This window comes from Podarcis raffonei, chromosome 4 (genome assembly GCF_027172205.1).
Source record: "Podarcis raffonei isolate rPodRaf1 chromosome 4, rPodRaf1.pri, whole genome shotgun sequence".
Classification (NCBI taxonomy): domain Eukaryota; kingdom Metazoa; phylum Chordata; class Lepidosauria; order Squamata; family Lacertidae; genus Podarcis; species Podarcis raffonei.
In genome coordinates this window covers 79,655,063-79,677,714 of record NC_070605.1, presented here as the reverse complement: position 1 = coordinate 79,677,714, position 22,652 = coordinate 79,655,063, and the positions used below count along the sequence as shown (strand labels likewise).

The following is a 22,652-nucleotide window of genomic DNA, read 5'->3' as shown; positions in this document are numbered from 1 at the left end:
GACATGTCAACTTGGCTCTGACAAGTGGGTGGTATTGATAGTATTTCTGATAGTATTTCTGATGCAATTCTATTTTATTTTTTGACATCATGTACCCTGGGAAGCTTGCAATACAAATGTTAAACAACAATACATTGAACATAATATTTAGAGAAATTGCCCATTTATACAGGCTAATCTGGGAACCATATAATTTTAAATCACAAAGTAAAGCCTACTGTCATTTTATTGACAGATTATTTTGGAAAAACACTCCAATCCTAGAGGCAATGGTCAGGATCCAAACGCCTACTGTATGCTTGCCCAAAGGCTTGTTTGTGACCGTTGTAATGTCTAATTTTTTTCCACTGGGCAGCTGAAAGCAGTCTGCCATCTGTCATGTAGGAACAGCCGTTAAAAACAAACGAAGTCCCTTTTGGCTAGATGAACAGCTCTTTGGACTTTGGCCATTTTCTTAGGATTAATTAAAACAATCCGGTGATTTTATTTATTTTAATTTAATTTAATTTTGCCTGTTGTATTACGTTATGTTTTTTTTTTAAATTGTATTTTTGTGTGTATGTGTTAAGCTTTATTCGCACTTCTGTACAGCACCCTGTAATCTTTTTTTGATGAAGGGCCACGAATAAATATTTTGAATAAGAAAAGTAATAAAAACTAGTTTCTGGGATGTATGGAACTAAAATACTCTACAAATTTAATTTTTTGCTCTTTAAGACTCACTTTTTCCCTCCTAAAAAGTAAGGGGAAATGTGTGTGTGTCTTATGGAGTGAATGCAGGCTGCACAGCTATCCCAGAAGCCAGAACAGCAAGAGGGATTGCTGCTTTCACTGCACAGCGATCCCTCTTGCTGTTCTGGCTTCTGAGATTCAGAATATTTTTTTTCTTGTTTTCCTCCTCCAAAAACTAGGTGCATCTTGTGGTCTGGTGCGTCTTATAGAGCGAAAAATACGGTACATACATTAATAAATAAAAAATCCACCATGGAACAGTTGTGGCCAAGGCCATGCAATTAATTTGTGCAGGATTCTCAACCATTCCTAAATCTGCCCACTATAGCAAGGTGCACTTGCCCTTCTGATGAGTGTGACAAGCCATCCCAACCACCCTAAGCCGCAGGATGGCCCCATCCATGTAGCAGACTGAGGTGCTGCTTTGGATGGCAGAATCCAAGGGGCACCTGCTGCCAAAGCGAGGAGAAGTGGCTACAGTGGTTTCCAGCGGGATGTCATGTGATTCCTGTGAAATTGCATGGTGGCCTCTGGAAATCTCACCAGAGCTTGAAAGCTGCAGTTGCGCAACCCCGATATGTGAGGCTTCGGCAGGGGCATTGTGTGCAGGGTGGCACCTTCCCGTTTTGCCTCAGTCAGCAAAATGGGACAGGCCACCCCTTGTCACATTTGTGTGCTCCTGTCTCTCTCCAGCTCCCATTTAACTCATTCCCAGCCCCAACTGGTGCTGACCAGCCTCCCTCGCCTCCTGGCCTTTTTCAGTGCTAAGCATCGGTTGCCTGTGAACAAGCACTGGGCTCTTCCAAGGCATCCCCACCCCTTCCAGTCAGAGCTGATTGTGATGGGGTTATGTGCTATATGATCAGCAGTGGTAGGAGCTTTGCCTAATGCAGGCATAGGCAAACTCGGCCCTCCAGATGTTTTGTGACTACAATTCCCATCATCCCCGACCACTGGTCCTGTTAGCTAGGGATGATGGGAGTTGTAGTCCCAAAACATCTGGAGGGCCAAGTTTGCCCATGCCTGGCTCAGAGACTGAAGAGGGAAGAGGCAGAAGCGGCAGCTTGTTTCTTACTGTAAGTGGCAAGAAGGGGAGAAGTGGCTGTGATAGCAGTCGGGGAGCTGGGAGGATGGATGAGGGACGATGGTGAGGAAGCAGCAGTGGAGTCCTTGGCACAGCTCTAAGCTCAGGAAGAAGGTGGGGGATCATTTATGTGGTGCTACGCTTCAAAAGTGCTTTCTGAAATGCTGCACTGCGTGGGAGATCCCGTGTCCTCTTCAGCTTCCTCTTCCTCCTCCCGGCATTTGCCAGTGCTAGGCAGTGATGAGTACAGGAGCAGCTCGTGCTTCTCACCACACAACATGGGATGATCACTGACTTTGAACTTCAGAGGAAAGCACCTCTCAGGCTCAGTGCAATGTGATGTCCGCGCAAGAGCCAGTGTGGTGTAGTGGTTAAGAGCGGTAGACTCGTAATCTGGTGAACCGGGTTCGCTTCCCCGCTCCTCCACATGCAGCTGCTGGGTGACCTTGGGCCAGTCACACTTCTCTCAGCCCCACTCACCTCACAGAGTGTTTGTTGTGGGGGAGGAAGGGAAAGGCGAATGTTAGCCTCTTTGAGACTCCTTCGGGTAGTGATAAAGCGGGATATCAAATCCAAACTCTTCTTCTGTGATGGGGTTATGGCAACACCTGAGCCAGGATAGTCTGCCAAGCCTAGCCAAAATGTGTGGATTTCTGTGGCTGTGCCCTTGTTATTTTTTAAGCTGTCCTCATGATTAGAATATTACTTGAAGCAATATAGAGAAGAACTGATTAAAAGTGTGGTTGAGTTAATGCCACTGCTGTTTTATTGTGCCTTTGACAGCTTGTGCACAGCAAGGGTCAACAACTTTTTGGGGTGTATGGGCCCATTTGCAAATTGAGAAACTGTTGTGGGCACCACAACCAAGCACATATCACAACCTATTCTACTGGTGGCAGCAGAATGCTTCTTTCAAGCCTAATTTCAGCTGTTGTGGGATAGGGGACCCTGAGGGCCTCAGTGAAAGCCTCTGTGGGCAAATGGGGACATGGGCTCATGTATTAGAGTGAAACTCACTTCTGTCTTCTAATATTGTATTTCCCCTCCTCTTTCCAGCTACCAGCCAATAGTGGATTACATAGATGCACAGTTTGAGTCTTACCTCCAGGAAGAGCTGAAAATTAAACGCTCCTTATATAATTACCATGACACTCGCATCCACGTGTGCCTCTACTTTATTTCACCCACAGGGCATTCCCTCAAAAGTCTTGATTTATTAACCATGAAAAATCTCGATAGCAAGGTAAGATGTTAAAGCCAGCTTTAGAGGAAAAAAATATAGCAATAATCTTTCTTGCAGCTGAACTCTTAGAGTATTCACAGGGGCCTTAAAAAAAATATAGCAGCATTATGAAAATACATTTAACATGCCATTTTAACTGCAATCTAGTCTTGTTGTCAAGAATGAATAAAGGTTTCAATGAAAATAAGCATTGCGTAAGTGAAATTGAGTAAGCCTTTCCCCTGTCCAACGTTTACTTAAACATCGTTCGTCATGTTCAGTTTTTAAAAGCTTGTTACTTTGAAGAAAACTCAGGATAAAGTTATTTTGCCTTTGAACAAGCAAAGGGATTATAGAGCTTCATAACAGAGTTGCAGAGAGGCAATGATGCCTGAGGTGAAATCGGTGACTAGATGCGATGAAATATCTATGCACTCTTATCTCTCCCTCACTAGAAACCTGGTTTTGGTCACCTGTTTGGTGATTTCATGCTCTAGGCCTATTCTTGGGGAAGTGACAGGAATAAAGGGCAACATTTTTTTAGTAGGAAAAGGTCTACTAACCTACCTATAGGGATAAAACAGTTAAAAGACTGAGCCTAGGGCTTGCCAATCAGAAGGCCGGCAGTTTGAATCCCTGCGACGGGGTGAGCTCCTGTTCCTTGGTCCCTGCTCCTGCCAACCTAGCAGTTCGAAAGCACATCAAAGTGCAAGTAGATAAATAGGTACCACTCCAGCGGGAAGTAAACGGCGTTTCCGTGCGCTGCTCTAATTCACTAGAAGCGGCTTAGTCATGCTGCCCACATGACCTGGAAACTGTATGCCGGCTCCCTCGGCCAATAAAGCGAGATGAGCACCGCAACCCCAAAGTCATCTGCAACTGGACCTAACGGTCAGGGGTCCCTTTACCTTTACCTTTATGTACATTATGCCCATAACTTATGTGCATTAATCTTGTGCTCATTTAGCTTTACATGCTTGGTAAAATGTTTTAAAAAATAATAAAGGGGGCGAACTTTGGCAATCCCACCCACCATTGCACCCAGTGTGTTTTGACTAGATGTGATTTTGGCCTTAGGCATGATCCCCGGAATTTAACCCTTGTGTAAGTTGGAGGCTTACTATACATTGTTTTGAATTTATATTAACTTTGCCCATCAGGAAATGTGGGATTTTTACATCTTTGTTATTACTGCTTCTTAAAAATTTATGACTATAGCTCATATTGATATTTCAGTATAGACCCTGACACAAATATAGTCTGAAAAATGCATCTAAGCATCTGCCAGATGAGAGTATAGTTGTTGTTTTTTTAAAAAAAATGACAGAAGATAGAAACTGCTTCTAATATACTGATCTCGGCCCCTCTAAAAATGTTGTAGAGATAAACTGTCCTGAAAAACAAAGGCAGCATTTCAAGATACTTGTCCTGCTCTTTTTATAGCTTCATGCAATTTCACTTCTTAATCAGTAAGACAGTGAGGAATGTAGGAAATAAATTGAAGCAGCTGGTACCAGCAAGCTAGATAGGAGAGCCAGTGTGGTGTAGTGGTTAAGAGCGGTAGTCTCGTAATCTGGGGAACCGGGTTCGCGTCTCCGCTCCTCCACATGCAGCTGCTGGGTGACCTTGGGCTAGTCACGCTTCTCTGAAGTCTCTCAGCCCCACTCACCTCACAGAGTGTTTGTTGTGGGGGAGGAAGGGAAAGGAGAATGTTAGCCGCTTTGAGACTCCTGAAGGGGAGTGAAAGGCGGGATATCAAATCCAAACTCTTCTTCTTCTTCTAGTTGTGACCGATAGCATGTTTATTTTCTGGTTATTAGAAATCCCAACTCTAGATTTAGTATCATCTCATTTTAGAAGTCACATGTTAAAAAGAAAACAGGAACAGTAGACTTTGCCCAAACAGTCGCTGGGTTTTGTTTGTTTGTTTGCCAAAGCAGTTGCTGGGTTTTGTGTGTGGAAACGTGATCTCTAAAATCAGATGAAATTAAAACACATTAATTAGGCAATTGGAATTCATATCAACTCTCCAGGATGGATGTTTAAACAATTTTTCACAGTTATCATTTCAGATAAAAGAATAGTTTGTGTATAGTTAAGGTCCGAGTGTGCATATCATCTTAATGAAAGGTGAACAAAATGTTTAGGTGGCCCAATTCTATAGAGCGCATGACCTGCTGGCTTGCTGCATTTTCCAGTGAAGCCCTAGTATGGGTCAAAGCATCTAGATTTTTATCATCCACGTCCTTGGTTATGGCTGTCAACCCAAGCCGCATGTGTGTATGGAACTGTCACTGCCAGCGATGGCAGATGGAGCTGTGTAAGCACGTAGCGTGTGTTTTTTACACCATTGCCAACAGTGAGTCAGTTCTCCTCCTGCATATGTGCAGCTGGGGTTTGTAGCTCTTTATTTACAGAGGAGTTCATGGCGTTGTTGAACTGTAGCTAATTCAAACTAGACTATTTCTAATTTTAGATTTATATTGATATGGTCTAGGTAAACATTTTGACTTCTGGGGGTGAGGCTTTACATTAACCCATGTGGCGTTTTGTTCAGCAGCCTTTCCTCTGCCGTTTCGTTGTGTAAGCTCTTCCATGTCAAATAAAATAACAGCTTTTCAAACTTTTTTTTTTAGATGCAAGTACCATTAACTAAAACAAGTACTCCTCAGAGGGAGTGTAAAATTAATTTAAAATCAAAGAGCAGAGTCTTCTGTACATGTTTAAATAATTAAATCGCAGGTTCAGCCAGTTCTATTTAAAGCAATGGCTGTTCTAAAACGGCAATGTATCATCATGAATTGTGGAACTCAAGGAAGGTACATGCCTCAAATGCTTTATCATTAGCCTAAATTGCCAGGAGAATGCCCTTGGTAGCAACCTGAGGAAGTGTAGGTGTGGTCTTAGTTGAACAAGGAACTGGAGAGGGACACAAACGAAGTTGCTTTCAATCTGACTCTGTCGCCTTCACCAGACCATCAACTCTACCCAGGTCCCACAATTTTGCCCAACCCTTTCTTTCATTTTCTTAACTCTTCCACTTATATTTCTCAGTGAGGGTAGCTGGAGAAGTTTTAATCGAGGTTTCACCAGTGACTCACCTAATTAGCTAGGAATTCAGGTTGGTTTTTTTTAAAAGGTGTGAAAGACGTAGATCTGATTTCTTTTTTAGCTTGTAGCTGAGTCAGAGGAAAACATCTAGAAATGTGGATCAAGCACAAAAGAAACATTATACAAGCAGCAATATAAATAGTTTTTCCTATAACTTTAACCGGATGGCAGGCAGACAGGAAAGCTAGGATTAATCCTATATCAAGCATTTGAAATTGGTTATGATTGCCAGCATTTATTTAGAGGCCCAAGATAATTTTGGCTTATAAATCAGGAGGCTCTGAAACACTTCCAGAGATAAGGAATTTATTTAAAAGTTGCAGAGCATTTTACTGAAGTGCAAATTGCTAGCAGAGGACCCTTTGTGAAGATCATTACTGTTTTGTTAGGTAGTTCATTAAACATAAAGCATAATATAACCAAGATTTCACCTTTCCCTCTGAAAAGTAAACAGATTCCTTAGTAAAAAAAGAAAGTTTTAAAAAATTACTGAATTGCTGTCTTTTTTTTATGTTCATCCATTTGGATAGCTCATTATTAACAGGTAAAGTTTTAGTATAATTTTCATGTCTTTTTTAACAATGTTGAATGTATGGTTTTAGTTAATGTGGATCAAGGTCCAAATGACACTACAGATAAATGAAAACTATAAGTTCTTTGCTTGAGTTTTCTCTGAAGCAGCTTGTAGTACTGAAGAGGCTACTTGGTTGAGTCAGTAACCGAGTATCTTGTTGTAAGAGCCTATTCAGTGATTATGATAATTTGTGTCTAAGAAATTACATGCAGGAATTTGACAAGAACGTATATCACAACCACATTCTTCTTACTTCTTTAAATAGGTGAACATTATTCCACTTATAGCCAAAGCAGATACAATTTCTAAATCTGAACTGCAGAAATTTAAGATCAAAATCATGAGTGAGCTGGTCAGTAATGGAGTCCAGATCTACCAGTTTCCAACAGATGATGAGAGCATTGCCAAAATCAATGCCAGCATGAATGTAAGTACTTCACTGACCCCACAACAACATATTCAAACAAATCTGTACTGACAATTGTTTGCCATTATAGCTATAGTGGATACATCTCACTCAGACAAGGGATAGTGATAATAAAATGGACCCTGAGGAAAATTCTTTTGAGTGGGACATGGCACTATACTGGTTGCAAAGACTGACATTTTGAAACTAGGGCAGGAATGTTAAAAAATCCCCCTGTTTTCCCCCAATGGTATTTAACCATTTCTCCCAATGGTATTTAACTGCTTCTTAAATTCTGAACTATTTCTATATTTCACAGAGGCACTTCCATGTTCTTAAACGGTGCAGTTATCTTTCATGTAATTAGGATATATGTTATTGTTTATATTGTACTTTTTAATATACTTATTGAGCTGATAGCAATGTACCTTTATTTACTCTGTTTCACAGGGACACCTGCCCTTTGCCGTAGTGGGGAGTACAGAAGAAGTCAAAATTGGAAACAAAATAGTAAAAGCTCGCCAGTATCCTTGGGGCATAGTGCAAGGTAGTGAAATAGGAAGTCCTTGTGTAAGTACTGTTTTGGAAACATTGCATAGTAAATGCGAAAGGTATGCAAGTAATATCTTATTTCGTTTCATTAGTGGAAAATGAGAACCATTGTGATTTTGTGAAACTTCGGGAAATGCTGATTTGTACAAATATGGAAGACTTGAGAGAGCAGACTCATATGCGCCACTACGAACTGTACCGGCGGTGCAAATTGGAAGAGATGGGCTTCCGAGACACTGATCAAGAAAACAAACCCGTCAGGTAAATGAGTGAGCCTTCCCCATGTTTTCAACAATTAAAACGTTTATTTACCCTCCTCTCTTGTATGGCCCCTTACTTGTAGCAGCAGGAAAAATATTGCAAAAAACTAAATACGTCTCTTACTCTTTTACTTAAAGCACTTAGGTAGTCATCATTCTGAATGCTGTTGGGGCAGTCCCTAGTTCAGTGGTGATTAGGCAGTATGAAATGTACCGTGGTGGCAGCAAGAGTTGCATTAGTGCTAAAATTGCAAAGCAAATCAGCAGGGGACATCTGGCTTTCAGGTGCAGCAGTGGATTATAGCCCAAGGAACTCTGTTGCTGTGCTGAATGGTGCTCTGTTCAGATTACGACAGTCATCCAGCTGGCTCAGGAGCGCAGCACTGATGCTGGAGGTTGTATCAGTGGGCACATGGTTGCCTTCTGTGATCCTGCAGCAATATTGGCGCTACTGCTTCTGAACAGAGCATGATGCAGACAGAAGTGGAAATGGTGCTTTTTTAGTTGAGAGTGGCTTGAAGAATGGCGAGTCCTTGCATTATCCTCTACTGAAGTGGTCCTTTTCTTCTCTGAGAACAAAGAAATCGAAAGGTAACTGTGTGGAGAGAGTATAAGTTTGAAGTGGTCCAAGGTAATTGTACAGTGGTACCTCGGGTTACATATGCTTCAGGTTACATACGCTTCAGGTTACATACGCTTCAGGTTACAGACCCCGCTAATCCAGAAACAGTACCTTGGGTTAAGAACTTTGCTTCAGGATGAGAATAGAAATTGCGTGGCGGCGGCACGGCAGCAGCAGGAGGCCCCATTAGCTAAAGTGGTGCTTCAGGTTAAGAACAGTTTCAGGTCAAGAACGGACCTCCGAAATGAATTAAGAACGTAACCAGAGGTACCACTGCATTCTCAGGTGGGAAGGTAAACCTAAAACCTTTTCTAATTTCTTTCAGAATTCCTTTTTGCCAGTGCCAGTTCTTTCTTCATGTGCACTATCTTCTTTTCCTTTCCTTTTGTCTTTCCGACTAATGTAAGTAAAAACTTTCTCTATAAACTTTCTTCTTTGTGTTTCATTCCTACTGTCCTTCCTGTCCTGTTACTAACACCTAAACACCTAAAGCTGTGCTGTTGATGCCTGCGCAGAAAAAGTTTAAGCAATAACTGAGTGGAATTCACTGGCACCAAAAGTGACTTGGGTGGAATCTGCACACATATTAAAAAACGCTGTGAAAATGCTTTTTTAAAGAACATTCTGAAAAAATACACCGAATTTGCCATAGCTCACCGTCACCTTCTAGTGTCACATATGTATATTGCACTTTACAACACACTTAAAACGCTTTATTTGCAGCTGTGTAGCTAAGTCCTTGATATTTACTCTGCGGGTACTGACTGGGTTTCTGTGATAAGCCAAGATAGGCCCTTTCCATATGTTACAGTACTGCACTGACTGGGAATGCCAATTGATTTTGTGCAATTCAGTGGGGAGCAAAAAAATAGATAAGCATCATGACTATGGCAGGATTGCCAAGACTCAGACCATTGCTGACAATATGGTATTCCATACTTCTCTTCAGACATAATCTCTAGGGAGGGAGGGATCCCAAATTCCCGGGCAATTTGTACAGTCTTCAGGGTGTAAAGCAGGAATGTGGAACCTGTGGCCCTCCAGATGTTTAGCTGCACTATACTACCAGCATCGCTGACAATTGGCCATGTTGGCTGGGCTGATGGGAGTCAGGTGTCTAACAGCATCTGGAGGGCCGGGGTCCCTTGCTCCTGGAGCAAGTGGCATCTCAATAACTGGGTTCCTCTTTTCTTTTTTTCCCTTTTCTTTTTACAAAATTCTAAATTCAAAGGCACCTTTGCTCCTTATTAGATGCCAGGAGTGGGATATTTGGAAGACCTCTGGCTGTTTTCATTGTATTTATTGGAGTGATATTGGAATCGGCTTTCAGCTGTAAGATCAGCAAGTTTTATTCTGATTCAGAGTAGTCTCTTTTACTGGAAAGTGACTTTGTAGCAAGAACAGCTGCAAGAATATCAAGCTGTCCTTTTGCAAGGAAGGAAGGACACTTGCAGCATTCTATGAGGAAGTTTAAAGAGAGAGAGGGGGGGAGGTTCCAGACCTGGCATGTGAAGAAGAGAAGAATTGGAAAGCCAGGCAAACAATTTGAAAATGACATTCTGTGTATATTCTATATGCACCATTAGGCTGACATTCAGAGGCTCAGTGCCCTTGTGAACTTACTGCTTAGCACTTGTATCCTAACTATATTTTCCCCCAGAATTAAGTTCCCTTTCTATTAGTCAGACTTACCCCCGAGTTTAGGGTCAAGGCTTAAGAATGAAATCCCACAGCCACTCTTGCGGGGGGCTTTGCCCACTTCGCCACGATTACCGTATTTTTCGCTCTATAACACGCACCCGACCATAACACGCACATAGTTTTTAGAGGAGGAAAATCCGTAGGCATGCCACCCGTAGGCATTCCCTCTATAACACGCACAGACATTTCCCCTTACTTTTTAGGAAGAAAAAAGTGAGTGTTATGGTGCAAAAAATACGGTAATTTATTGCCCTGCATTCTATTCATAATATCGCTGCATGTCGCATCCTGATACATTTTTAGAGCTGACATGCATTTTGGTCACAATAAATACTGTGGTGAGACATCAGACTTCAGACATTTCCCCCACTGCTCACAGTGCGTTGTAGGCAATGTCCCACATTCTTTTGCCTCAAAATAAGGACTGAAGGATGGCGCAATTGGAGACATTGGGTGAACCTCTGAACTGCAGCCCCCCTGAATTTCTCACCACCTGCCCTACAACATTGATACGGCTCAGTTTGACTGGTATGTTGTATTTATTCTTTATGCCAGTTGGCTCAACCTGTTATAGTAGTATGACACATAGACATGGGGTTAATGTCTTAGACCAATTTCCCCCAAAACAATTTATGTTGTTATTTAAGAATTATTAAGGCAAGAAGTTAAACAGTTTTTGAGAAAACTATTTATTGCGGGGTATGTGTGTTGTTTAAAAATAACATAAACAGAGATGAACACATCCAGCCAAGCCCATCTATTCTGGACTGCAATAGTTTGCACCCCTCACTTTAGCTTCTGAGACCTTTTCCTGTTTTCGCTCCTTTCCACTCTTGTAACGCTTTTGCAGTGTTTCAGTCCCTTTCTCCGTTGCAGGTCTTCAAATCCACCTCTTCTAGTTTCTGGTGCCACAGCCTGCTTAACAGCTACCCTGTCTTCTCGCTTGACTTATCTACAGTATTTTCACGCCCCTACCAATCTTTTAGCTAGTTGGGAGAGGAGTGTTCAGCTGCAATCCAAACCCTGGCTGGGGAGTGACACAACTTAACAGAGCAGTGGGGTCACCTCTGCATTCGCAGCTCTGCTGATCACGCTGATTGGAGGAGAGGGTGGGGGGCAGGCAAACTGCTCACCCAGCCTATGGAGACTTTCAGAACTAGGCAGACTGACACCTCTGCAACAACTCCCACAGCCTGGCTCAGTCGCCAGGTTCTTAGGATGAGCTGCTTAATCCTCATAAGTAAAACATCCCTGTAAACTTTTTACCCTCCTGTGCACAAGAGCCTTTAAAGCAAAAAAGGAACAATTTAAGTACTCAAAACCCAACACGAAATGACTTCACACCTCACAATAAGAGGAAAATTCTACAAAACCTTGACATAAATAAGCATTTATTTATGCAAAAATAAAGCAGTTCTGGAAATGGAATCTATTTGCATAATTTTGCATGGATTATAGCATTAGGATTTCCTTGATGTGAGCAGCTGCGTATTTATTTCCAGCTATTGGAAGGCTAGTTGGTGATACCTGTCCACAACCTGTCCTCTGTAGAATAATTTGTTTGCTTTTATCCTTCATGCTTTTAAATTTTTATTTTAATTGTTAGGTCATGTGGGCCTTTTAGCCCCTTATGGACTTGAATTTGTTGTTGTGAAAGTTCTAAAATGGTAACGTCTTTTAAATAGTGAGATTGAATCTAACTACTGTAAGAACAGAGGATATTAGCTGAAATCGGAAAAACCTTCTCAATCCCCACAACCTATGCTTTTAAGTCTGTGCACAGTGTATTTATGGTAATGTGAGTGTCTGTTCTGTTCATTTTGCACACGGCAGACTGATCTTGCATAGTTCCTGAAATGCAGGTCATTGTCACAAGGGAGCATTACCTTGCTACAACTGTTCTGGGTCAGAGAACATCTCAGATGAGGCTTTTCAAAGGCTCCGGAATCTTTTTGTTGAAGCCAAATCTGAAGGGCTGTTTACCACTCTTGTTACGACTTGAATAACCTGTGCTGCCTTTTCCTCTAATTGAGCTCAGAACTGCAACATTGCTTGGTGAAGAACTGGTCTGTATTCTTGCTATTAAGATTAAGATCAAATTAACTAATGACTTTGCATTTGTTACTCGAAAGGATTACAGAGAGCCAGTGTAGTGTAGTGGTTAAGAGTTGTAGTCTCGTAATCTGGGGAACCAGGTTCGCGTCTCTGCTCCTCCACCTGCAGCTGCTGGGTGACCTTGGGCTAGTCACACTTCTCTGAAGTCTCTCAGCCCCACTCACCTCACAGAGTGTTTGTTGTGGGGGAGGAAGGGAAAGGAGAATGTTAGCCTCTTTGAGACTCCTTCGGGTAGTGATAAAGCGGGATATCAAACCCAAACTCTATTTCTTCTACTGTATAGTAAAGAGATAAATGGGGGGGAGAATGCATAAAATTGGTGGAATACAGTAAAAATTACATGCTGTTGCCTTTCACAAGTGACAAAGACTGCTTACATTTTATGATCCTCAGTCTACAGGAGACGTACGAAGCCAAGCGGCATGAATTCCTTGGTGAATTGCAGCAGAAAGAAGAGGAGATGAGGCAGATGTTCGTTCAGAGGGTCAAGGAGAAAGAAGCGCTGCTGAAAGAAGCTGAGCGAGAAGTAAGAATGCCTGCCTACTGTTCTGAATTTGATCTGGTTGCAGTGGTACTGTGAACAGATAAAATATTGTGTTTAAGAAAGAAGCAGAATAGGTTGGCTAGCTTCCAGCAAAATAATGCACTGAAGAGAATCGCATGCACGAGCTGGAACTTTGCTCTTTCCACTGAACTATGGTTTGTCTCTTTGGCAGCAAAAAAAGAATAGCTTTGGCTGTATGTGCTCTGTCCCGTTTATGTAAGGGCCTTCTCTGCATCCTGATCATGGCTGGAACTAGATCAAGACCAGTAGGACTTGGGAAGAAAATATTGTGCTGTGCATGTGTTTGTATGCACATGATGCCTCCACTTGCTTTCTTTTCCAATGCCTCACCTTGGGTCACAGAGTTCTTCCTCCTCTTCCTTCTGCATGCAGTGAGAGCCAATTGGGAACTTCAGCAAAAGGTTTCTTGGAAGAGTTATGCACTTTTGCCCCTGTAGAGGCAGAATTGGGAAACAGCTGGAGAAAACGAGGGTCTTTGGTTAGGTTCTGAGCTCTGGCTGCGGCTTGGTTGACTCCCTGCCCCCCGCCAAAGGTTTCTTTGGTTTACAAATATGATAATTATTATGTACAAATAGAGTAAGTCCTCTGATTATGCAGAAACCCCTAGCATATCTGTGAGGGGTCATGTTTTGCTTCCCAGCTGATTGGAACAGGAGAAGCCACTAAATTAAGCATTTTATGTATATCTAAGATGGCAACTCCCTGTTGTCTTTAAAGAGGGTTCAACGATACAGTATAAGGCAGCAATTTATAATTGCTCAGTGGTCTCAAAAGTTGACTTTAAGAGGATTAAGAGCGGTTAGTCCCTTCAAGCTGGGAATACACTGTTGACCCAAAGCCATAGTTTCTCTCGGTACCATATGCATATTGAGAGATGGGACTGATTGAGGTAGAAATCTAGGATTGCCATACATCCATAATTTCCCGGAAATAGCCAGGAAACTATGTCCGGGTGGAAATCGCTGAAATGTCTGGGAAAAACTGGACGTATGGCAACCCATGTCTGAAGTTTAGATTTTGGCGAATTTTATTAAAAATACCTCATAAACTCCTCCTCCTCCTCCTCCTTCTACTTCTTCTTCTGAGATTTTGACCTGTTCTCCATTTACCCAGAAAAGGAAAACCGAATATGGAATAATCCTAAAGGCTGGTGCTCCTTTTGAAAAGTTTACTTAATATACTCTTTTCCGCATTTGTCGTTAAAAAGGATTTAAATCTAAGACATTGGTCTTGTAGACGGCTCTAGGTTGCATTCCTAACCCTACTCACCTTGGAGTAAGCCATACCAAATTCAGAAAGGGTTAGGATTCTACTGTAAGTGCAGGTGGGCGTAATGTCAATAAAATAGGAACACGAAGCTCAAAACTCTGACTCTTAGGAAATCAGTCTCCGTATTCTGTTGTGTGATTACTGAGGATGGAATGCTTAAGTGCCACCTTGTGGCCGAAATGACATTTTTTTTTGCTCTACTTCAGCTACAAGTGAAGTTCGAACATTTAAAACGGCTTCATCAAGAAGAGAGGATGAAAGTAGAGGAGAAAAGAAAGCTCCTGGAAGATGAAATGAGTGCATTCAGTAAGAGAAAGGCTGCTTCAGACATACTCCAAGGGAGGGCCCTGCCCCCCACACCCACGGTTGGTTTAAAAAAAGACAAGGATCGGAAAAAGTAAGTAATCAGTTTCAGAGGATCTTAGGATTTAGGGCGAACTGTCCAATTCAGATGAATATTTTAAGTAGTATAAATTATCCAGCCATGAAGTATGAAAAATAAGTAAATTTTGTTGCAAGTTGTTTGAGGTTTTCTTATTGATATCATCAGGCACTTTTATGAAAACTCTTCTTTTTATGTCCCCTTCCCCACCAAAGGGAACAAGATTTTCGGCTTGAGCTGTTGTGTTTTGATATCGGAGATCAGGAAGTTGTGAATATACAGGAAGCGAGAGAGAGAGAGAGAAATTAGAAAGGGAAAGAACACCGTGACTAGAGCTTGGAAGTAGTTTGCAAATGTTGTATGGTTAGGGTATGTTAGTTTTGCAAGTCATTGAAAACAGATTCGTATGTTCACAATGTGCTTAATATTTGAATTTTTCATTCCAGAGAATGCTATTGAAATTCCCAACAGCTTTTGTAGTTTGTTGGTCGTGGCAGAAGCTGTTATGGAACAGTAAACAATCTAAATCTGTATTGTGTATTGGCAGCTGTTGCACTTACTGGGTGGTATCCTACATGCTCTGAGTAGACTCATTGAAATCAACAGGCAACCCAGTGATTTCTGTGGGTCTGCTCTGAGTATTACTCATGTTGGATAGTAGCCACTGTTCTGCCCAAAATCTCAACTGCTTCAAGGAATCAACTGCATGTAAAGCAAAATGTTATTAATGGTTTTCGCAATAGAAATATGCGCTTTTAAATTATGAAATCGTTCAATGAGAACATTTCCAATCTTTTCAGTAGTGAAAGTAGGGAGTCATCCAATGATGTCTGCCCACTTCTGCAATGGAAATTGGCATGTGCAGTGGGACTCCCCTTCTCCCTGCCCTCCACCACTGCCCTAGCATACCTCCCAAATCTGCTCTGGAGATCTCCCTACTCTCTGAGGAAGATTTGGGGTATGAGTGGGGCTGCTAGGGGGAGGAAGATTTGCTTTAAATGGCTTTTGTTCTCCATTCTGCTGGCAGAAGAGTATTGTCAGCTGAGCAACATAGTTTTGATACTAACATAGCAAGAATTTTTCAAGAATGTCAGATTCACCAGACTTATTTCATATCAGGCATAGGCAAACTCGGCCCTCTAGATGTTTTGGGACTACAACTCCCATCATCCCTAGCTAACAGGACCAGTGGTCAGTGATGATGGGAATTGTAGTCCCAAAACATCTGGAGGGCCGAGTTTGCCTATGGCTGTTTTACATTATTTATATTTCACACTTTCAACATAACAGCTAACAGAGTTGTAGAAAACAAAAGGGAAATTGAAGGCTATACCATGTGATATTTCTCTACATTTAAGACAGTTCAAGTTTTGTCTAGTTGGGACTTATCAAAGTAAATATGAACACATTGAAGATGGAAGCTTTAATACTGTAAATAGTCTTTGCTCTCTGCGGATAAAGGCACACCTGATACGCTTCTTTCTGTTTCAGCTCTGGCTTTATGTGAAACTGAAGATACAAGGAGAAATTCTTCACAGTTCCCTATGATGAAACGTCGACCACCCTCCCCCTTTTTTAATGCAAGCGAACTTGAAAACTGATCACTGCTTAATCAATGGAAAAGTATATTAAAATGTATAATCAGTTTTGCATAATGTACTGTAGGGTTGCTGTTGCATTAATATATTTAAAAGGATGTTTCTTTAAGCCGCCATTGATATGCACTTAAACTATATACCCGTGGCCAAGTTGCACACACCAAAGATTACTGTGCCATAAAACAGTTTTCATTTGAGTTATGAGCACTGTAGTACAGAAGTGAATATATATTGCATATGTTTTAAAGAACTGGTGCCTTTTATCCTGTTATAGCTATACACAATTGAATGCATTTATTCAGCTGAATAAAATATGTAAACCTGTTTAAATAACCACTTCCTTTCCTCAAAACGGACTTACAAACGTCCTTTCCAGGTCTGTGATAATGATAAGCTTTTGAATTATTCGTGGAAGCATTAAGCTTCATTCCCAAATATATTTTGAGAACCAGCTTGGTTTTTAAACATACAGTGGTGCCTCGCAAGGCGAAAAGAATCCGTTCCGTGAGTCTCTTCGTCTTGCGGTTTCTTCGTCTTGCGAAGCAAGCCCATTAGTGGCTTAGCGGCTTAGCGCTATTAGCGGCTTAGCGGATAAGCGGCTTAGCGGCATGGGAAAAAGGGGGGGGGAGGAAAAAAACCCCGCAGGGGCATTCGTCTTGCGGGGCACCACTGTACCTTCCACTTGAACAGGCTTTGCTGTTCTTCAGCTTACGTTACATGCCGCCAATCGTGTGGAAACTAGAAATTTCCCAAAACAAATAAAACCTGGTTTGGTTCATGAGAACCCTGACAAATTGAGTTTGTAAGATGATAGATCAAGTGCCTTGGAGAGAGGTCTTCCTTCAGTTTAGCACTTTGCTAACTAAATTTGCACAGCTGGCTGCAAAATCCTTCTTTGAACTCTGCAGTCCTGTGCATGATCAACCAGAAGCAGGTTCTCTTGTGTTCAGCATGGGCAACGGGGCGGCTGACTCCAAGTAAGTGCATAGAGGAGGGATGGAGGACCTGTGACTTCCAGGTATTGTTGGGCTCAACTCCTGTCGCCCTCAGATAGCATGGCCAAGTGGCCAGGGATAATTGACATTGAGTCCAGCAACATCTGGAGGGCCACAGGTTCCCCATTATTTGTGTTTACAATTGCAGCCTAACTCGAGGCTAAGGAAGTTCTGAGTAACCATGTAGAATATTGTACTCTAAATGTAATCTTAACTTAATTTTAAAGTTATTGTACAACTTATGGCAGCCGATAGGTTTTTAACCTTTGTACGGTTCCTTTTTACTAATAAGCAAAAGCAGCTGTATCCGCAATCCTCGTAGATTTCTGCAGGACTTAAAAAACATGTATATATAAATACATAACTTGGGAAATAAACACACAATGTTATCCATAAGCTACACGAATCCCTTATTTTCTTGAGAAATACTGCTGTATGGTCCTCAAGCCAGCTTCCGTCTAATTTGAAAACTTAAGCAGAGGTGTTTACGTTTGAGACAGCCATTGCACACATGCAGATGACATCTCATTGTATAGGAGGTTGGTTGGGAAAAACAAAATAAGGTAATGTGCATTGAATGGATACATACCTGCCCCTTCTCAGATGTGTATGGTAATGTTAAAAGTTACTTGAGGCATGGTGGGGGGGCTACCTCATGTTTGAAGGTGCTAATGTGCACATAGCCTAGATTTCAAATCTCATGTTGTTGAACTATTTAATCAGTCAACATAAATGCAATTTCTGAGAAGAAGACATGAAGGCAACAGAACCAATGAGGGGAGGGGTGAAAGAAACTGGCTGTTGTGGGCGGGGAATTGAGTGTGAAAGAATGGGAGAAGATATTATAGGAGATGGTTAAAAATATTCTGTTATTCTGAGTCTGAATTACTCTGAATCCGTCACAACGAGGTAATGGAGGATCCTTTCTTCTCCAATTTGGAATAGATATTGGATTGCTAGGCAACATTTTCCATGTTCCTTGCTCCTGAGCTAAAATAATAATTAAAAAATACCTTCATCTGGGTCATGTTATTCTGGTGATGTGATAAGAAATGAAGCTAGAGAAATCATTCTCAAAGCAACACTGTCTGTATTTTAACCCATCCTTCTGGGTGTCTTCTGATCTATTTATAGATCATACTTTTTTTTTACTGCCTAATAATCTGGCAAAAACTTTTGAGTGAATATGAAAATCACATTTTCAAGAGAGCAAGTAGGTGCTAACAGCAGTGGCGAGAGAGTAACATGAAACTCGATGCCGTTTCATCTGACCTTTGATTTGTTGCAAGTGATAATCCAACCACACCGTTCTTGTTGGATATTACTTTTTTTTATTATCAATATTATTTCTTTATGCCCCACTTTTATTCCAGTGTAAGGCCCAAGGCAGTTCACAACATGAATTATAAAGAGAAACAGCTTAAAAACACACCAATACATTATAAGTATTAAGAAACATACAAATCACCATATTAAAAAAAGCACTGAATCAAGTGGTCTGGGGGTCACAGACTGAAGACCTGTTACTATTTTTGCAGAAGGGTCCCTGACCCCAGTGTCCCCAGACACTGACCCCAGAGTCACCCACATGAGACTGAGCTTTATTTTTAATACTGTTTTTATTAGGAATAACATGAAACAATACAAACAACAAATAATGGGTATTGGTCACGAGATACAAAGCAAAAAACAGTCATGAGGCATCAGAAAGTAATAGCAATATGTTAAGATAAATAAAGCGAGTTACAAGAAATAAACATAAACCAATCAGCATCAAAAGTATCATTTTTTGTTTCTTCACAAATCACTCTACAGCATTGCATAAGTTTATCAGCCAAAGCCTACAACCATATCCTGTCATATCACTTGTGGACAGTACATCTGTCTGCATCTTTCCAATGTAACCGCAGCTTCATGCATGCTACCACAAGGAGGTGGTATACCATATTCCTACAAAGAAAAAAGCAGAGGCATTACCTTGACGACAAAGATTCGTATAGTTAAAGCTATGGTTTTCCCAGTAGTGATGTATGGAAGTGAGAGCTGGACCATAAAGAAGGCTGATCGCCGAAGAATTGATGCTTTTGAATTATGCTGCTGGAGGAGACTCTTGAGAGTCCCATGGACTGCAAGAAGATCAAACCTCTCCATTCTGAAGGAAATCAGCCCTGAGTGCTCGCTGGAAGGACAGATCCTGAAGCTGAGGCTCAAATACTTCGGCCACCTCAAGAGAAGAGAAGACTCCCTGAAAAAGACCCTGATGTTGGGAAAGATTGAGGGCACAAGGAGAAAGGGACGGCAGAGGATGAGATGGTTGGACAGTGATCTTGAAGCTACCAACATGAGTTTGACCAAACTGTGGGAGGCAGTGGAAGACAGGAGTGCCTGGCGTGCTCTGGTCCATGGGGTCACGAAGAGTCAGACACAACTAATTGTCTAAACAACAACAAGGAAGATCCTTGTTGCGCCTTCTAAGTCCAGATTCAATTTCAATATCCCTGTGAAGGAGGCAGTAAGAATTGCAAAAAACTTCCTGCCAAATTTTCTGTGCTTTTGAAAAGGGAGGTTTTTTAAGTCACAGAGAAGCATTCTCAACCTTTGGAGCCAATCAGAATAAAAGGAGGTGAGTCAGCGGCTGAAGATATGCACCATTTGAAACTTGAGTTATCCCCAACCTTTGGGAATGTAATGAATAAGGAATGAACATCTTCCATGCAGCTGAACAGGGAAGGCTCCCACCTCTCCACCCAGCCTGTAATATGCCCCTCTCACCCTTGCATATCATTTAGGCTTGAAAAGAACCTTCTGTCGAAATCCTTCTATTAAAATCCCAGTTCCAGTGTGGCAGAGCATTATGTTAAAGGGGTCTGCTGTTCCAGCCAGATACATGGAAACAACAGCCTTTTGCAAAGGAAAAGTGGTGCATTTGAGAGCCATCTCTTTTTTCTGGGAGCCTGCAGTTCAAAACCAGCCTCCAGCAACTAACTTAACGGTCCACAAGTGACTTCTTGCCAAGCCCTTCGGCAGAACCGATGTCTATAATAGTGCATTTAGTTCTCTCTCTTTCTTCGACCAATTTCAGCAACCTCTCCTTCCAGCAATTTCTGCAGGCAAAAAATTCCTTCTGCAATCCCAGGGCGGATTTAGGGGAGGGTTCAGTCACACTGGGCACGAAGCCTTGGGGTGCAGCAACTATTACTTTGAATGCAGCAAGCAAGGTGGGGTGAGGTGGTGGGGAACCCCAAATTTTGGTGTCGCACAAGGCACCCCTGAAACTCGAGATCAGAAGGTCTGCCCCTGCTGCAAATCTCCTTTTGGTTTTAAGAACAGGCCTCTGTTGTCTTGTACTCCAGTTCCCAGGATTCTTGCAGCCTTGCCAGCGTTAGTTTTGCCCTTCTCCTATCCTGGTGATAAAAAACAACAACTTGAAGGAAACTCCTATCACATGACTAGACTTCTGGAAGGTTCACTTCAACGCAGCCACTTTAGGAGGCGACATCTCAGAGCCCAGGGCTGAGACAAGGCCTTGGCTGAGGAGCTAGGCCTAAGCAAGCTGAACCAAGGTAGGCCGAGAAGCCTGAGGCCTTGCGACAAACAGCAGGCCTGTCGGAAACGGTGGCGCCATTAAGCCCGTAACTGATGGCCGTGGCACAGATAGCGCTGTAATTAGTCCACGGGCCCCTTACCAGAGACAGCAATTTTTAGGTTTGGAGCAGCCAGCAGCCTTCATGAATTGTTATTTGTTCTATCACAGTAAACAGAAGCCAGATCTTTAGCAGGGACACTAACTGCATTGCCACAGAGGGCGAATTACAGCTGGCACATAACTATGATTTTTTTCAGGGGAGAGCCCCTGTTACACTTTTTGTGGAGAGACAGAATGGGAAGACTCAATTTACAGTTGGGGAAAGGGAACTAACCTAACTGTTGGCTGGGAGGGACATCTTCTTCCCCCCATTCTTTTTCAAGGCAAAAAAATCATCATGGCTGTGCAAATTTTTGTGGGCTTCCCTTAGTGAAGCCTTGAAATGAATCATATACAGAGGTTAATGAGATGGAGAGCATGTTCACAGGCTTGTTACTGCCGTGGGCTACTTAAAAAAGAAGATGGGAGTAGGTGAATGCTTCGATTTCATGTTGTATTTAGTTGCAAAGAGGTGGGTTCTGGCTGAAGAGGAAACGCCAGCTTACTTTACTTGTGTTTGGATGCCACGCTAATAAAAACAAAAAACAGGGTTTTGTTTGATGAGAACAAGAGACAGCGGGCCTCGAGTTTGCGAACTTTCACTCCCTTCTTGGATGCAGCTGCGAGGAGGAATTTGTAAACATCCGCTTTTGCTTAGCTAGATGATGTTGTATCATAGGGACCAACAAATGGGATAAGTGTGGTTTGTTTGAAAAATGCCCACTGCACATGGCAAGTGTCATTTTCTCACCACTTAACAGCTCCTTCTTGCATGCATGCATGCTCCCCAACCACAGTGCTTCTTCCAAGATAACATGCTGCATCTGTATCACCTGAAAACAGCATATGGGCAGTGCCGGATTTACGTATAAGCTAAACAAGCTATAGCTTAGGGCCCCACTCTCTTGGGCCCCCCCAAAAAAAAACTAAGGGAAAAAAACCACTGGATGTACATTTCCAAAATTTAAGATAACTTCAACAATTACTTTGATAAAATACATATTTTGTTATGTGCAAATGGCTTTAGATACCTATTAGGTCCATAAATTACCATATAGCATACAGTGGTACCTTGTGTTACATACGCTTCAGGTTACAGACTCCGCTAACCCAGAAATAGTACCTCGGGTTAAGAACTTTGCTTCAGGATGAGAACAGAAATTGTGCGGCTGTGGCGCAGTGGCAGCAGGCAGTCCCATTAGCTAAAATGGTACCTCAGGTTAAGAATGGTTTCAGGTTAAGAATGGACCTCTGGAACAAATTAAGTACGTAACCAGAGGTACCACTGTATATTCAACACAAAAAAACAGCGACAATTTGTTGTTGACAAAGGACAGCTGGTCATATAAAGGGCCCCATTACCTTTAGTAGCATAGAGCCTCATCAAACCTAAATCCGGTCCTGCATATGGGTAGCACCGAACAAATGCATCCTATCAGCAAAAGCATTTATGCTTCCACAATGAACTTTCCTTCCTCTTTTCTCCCTGTGCTTGCCCCTCATCTGCTCCGAAGGGTTGGGGGAACTTTTAGAATACATTTAGTGGATGCATGCATGGGAGATTTCTACAGAACTCTCTTAGTGTTGATGGGACATGTTAGATGGATACCACATGCTTCAATGTGTTTATTTTTAACTCGTATACAAAATAGGTCCGATTAATCAAATAAATAAATTTCATATGATTGTTCAATTATGATTTTATTTAATCTAGTCCTACCACTTTTCCCTTACCCAGTTGTTTTAATTAATTTTTTAAAAAAACATTTAGTCAAATTT

At 41.9% G+C, this 22,652-nt stretch overlaps 1 protein-coding gene across 13 annotated transcripts in view; it reads left to right on the top strand.

The window, feature by feature from the left end:
• SEPTIN10 (septin 10) overlaps positions 1 to 22,652 on the top strand; it is an 88,293-nt gene that overhangs the window by 47,266 nt on the left and 18,375 nt on the right. For 5 of the 13 annotated variants that reach the window (XM_053384317.1, XM_053384319.1, XM_053384328.1 and 2 more), the window contains 5 exons: positions 2,873 to 3,059; positions 6,989 to 7,150; positions 7,580 to 7,676; positions 7,774 to 7,942; positions 12,773 to 12,905. In XM_053384317.1, coding sequence (XP_053240292.1) covers positions 2,873 to 3,059; positions 6,989 to 7,150; positions 7,580 to 7,676; positions 7,774 to 7,942; positions 12,773 to 12,905 — 748 coding nt within the window. Of the gene's footprint in view, positions 1 to 2,872; positions 3,060 to 6,988; positions 7,151 to 7,579; positions 7,677 to 7,773; positions 7,943 to 12,772; positions 12,906 to 14,419; positions 14,611 to 14,810; positions 14,965 to 16,086; positions 16,527 to 19,967; positions 20,752 to 21,285; positions 21,346 to 22,652 lie in introns of those variants that run through there. The other 8 variants (XM_053384325.1, XM_053384326.1, XR_008329925.1 and 5 more) reach the window with 7 other exon arrangements.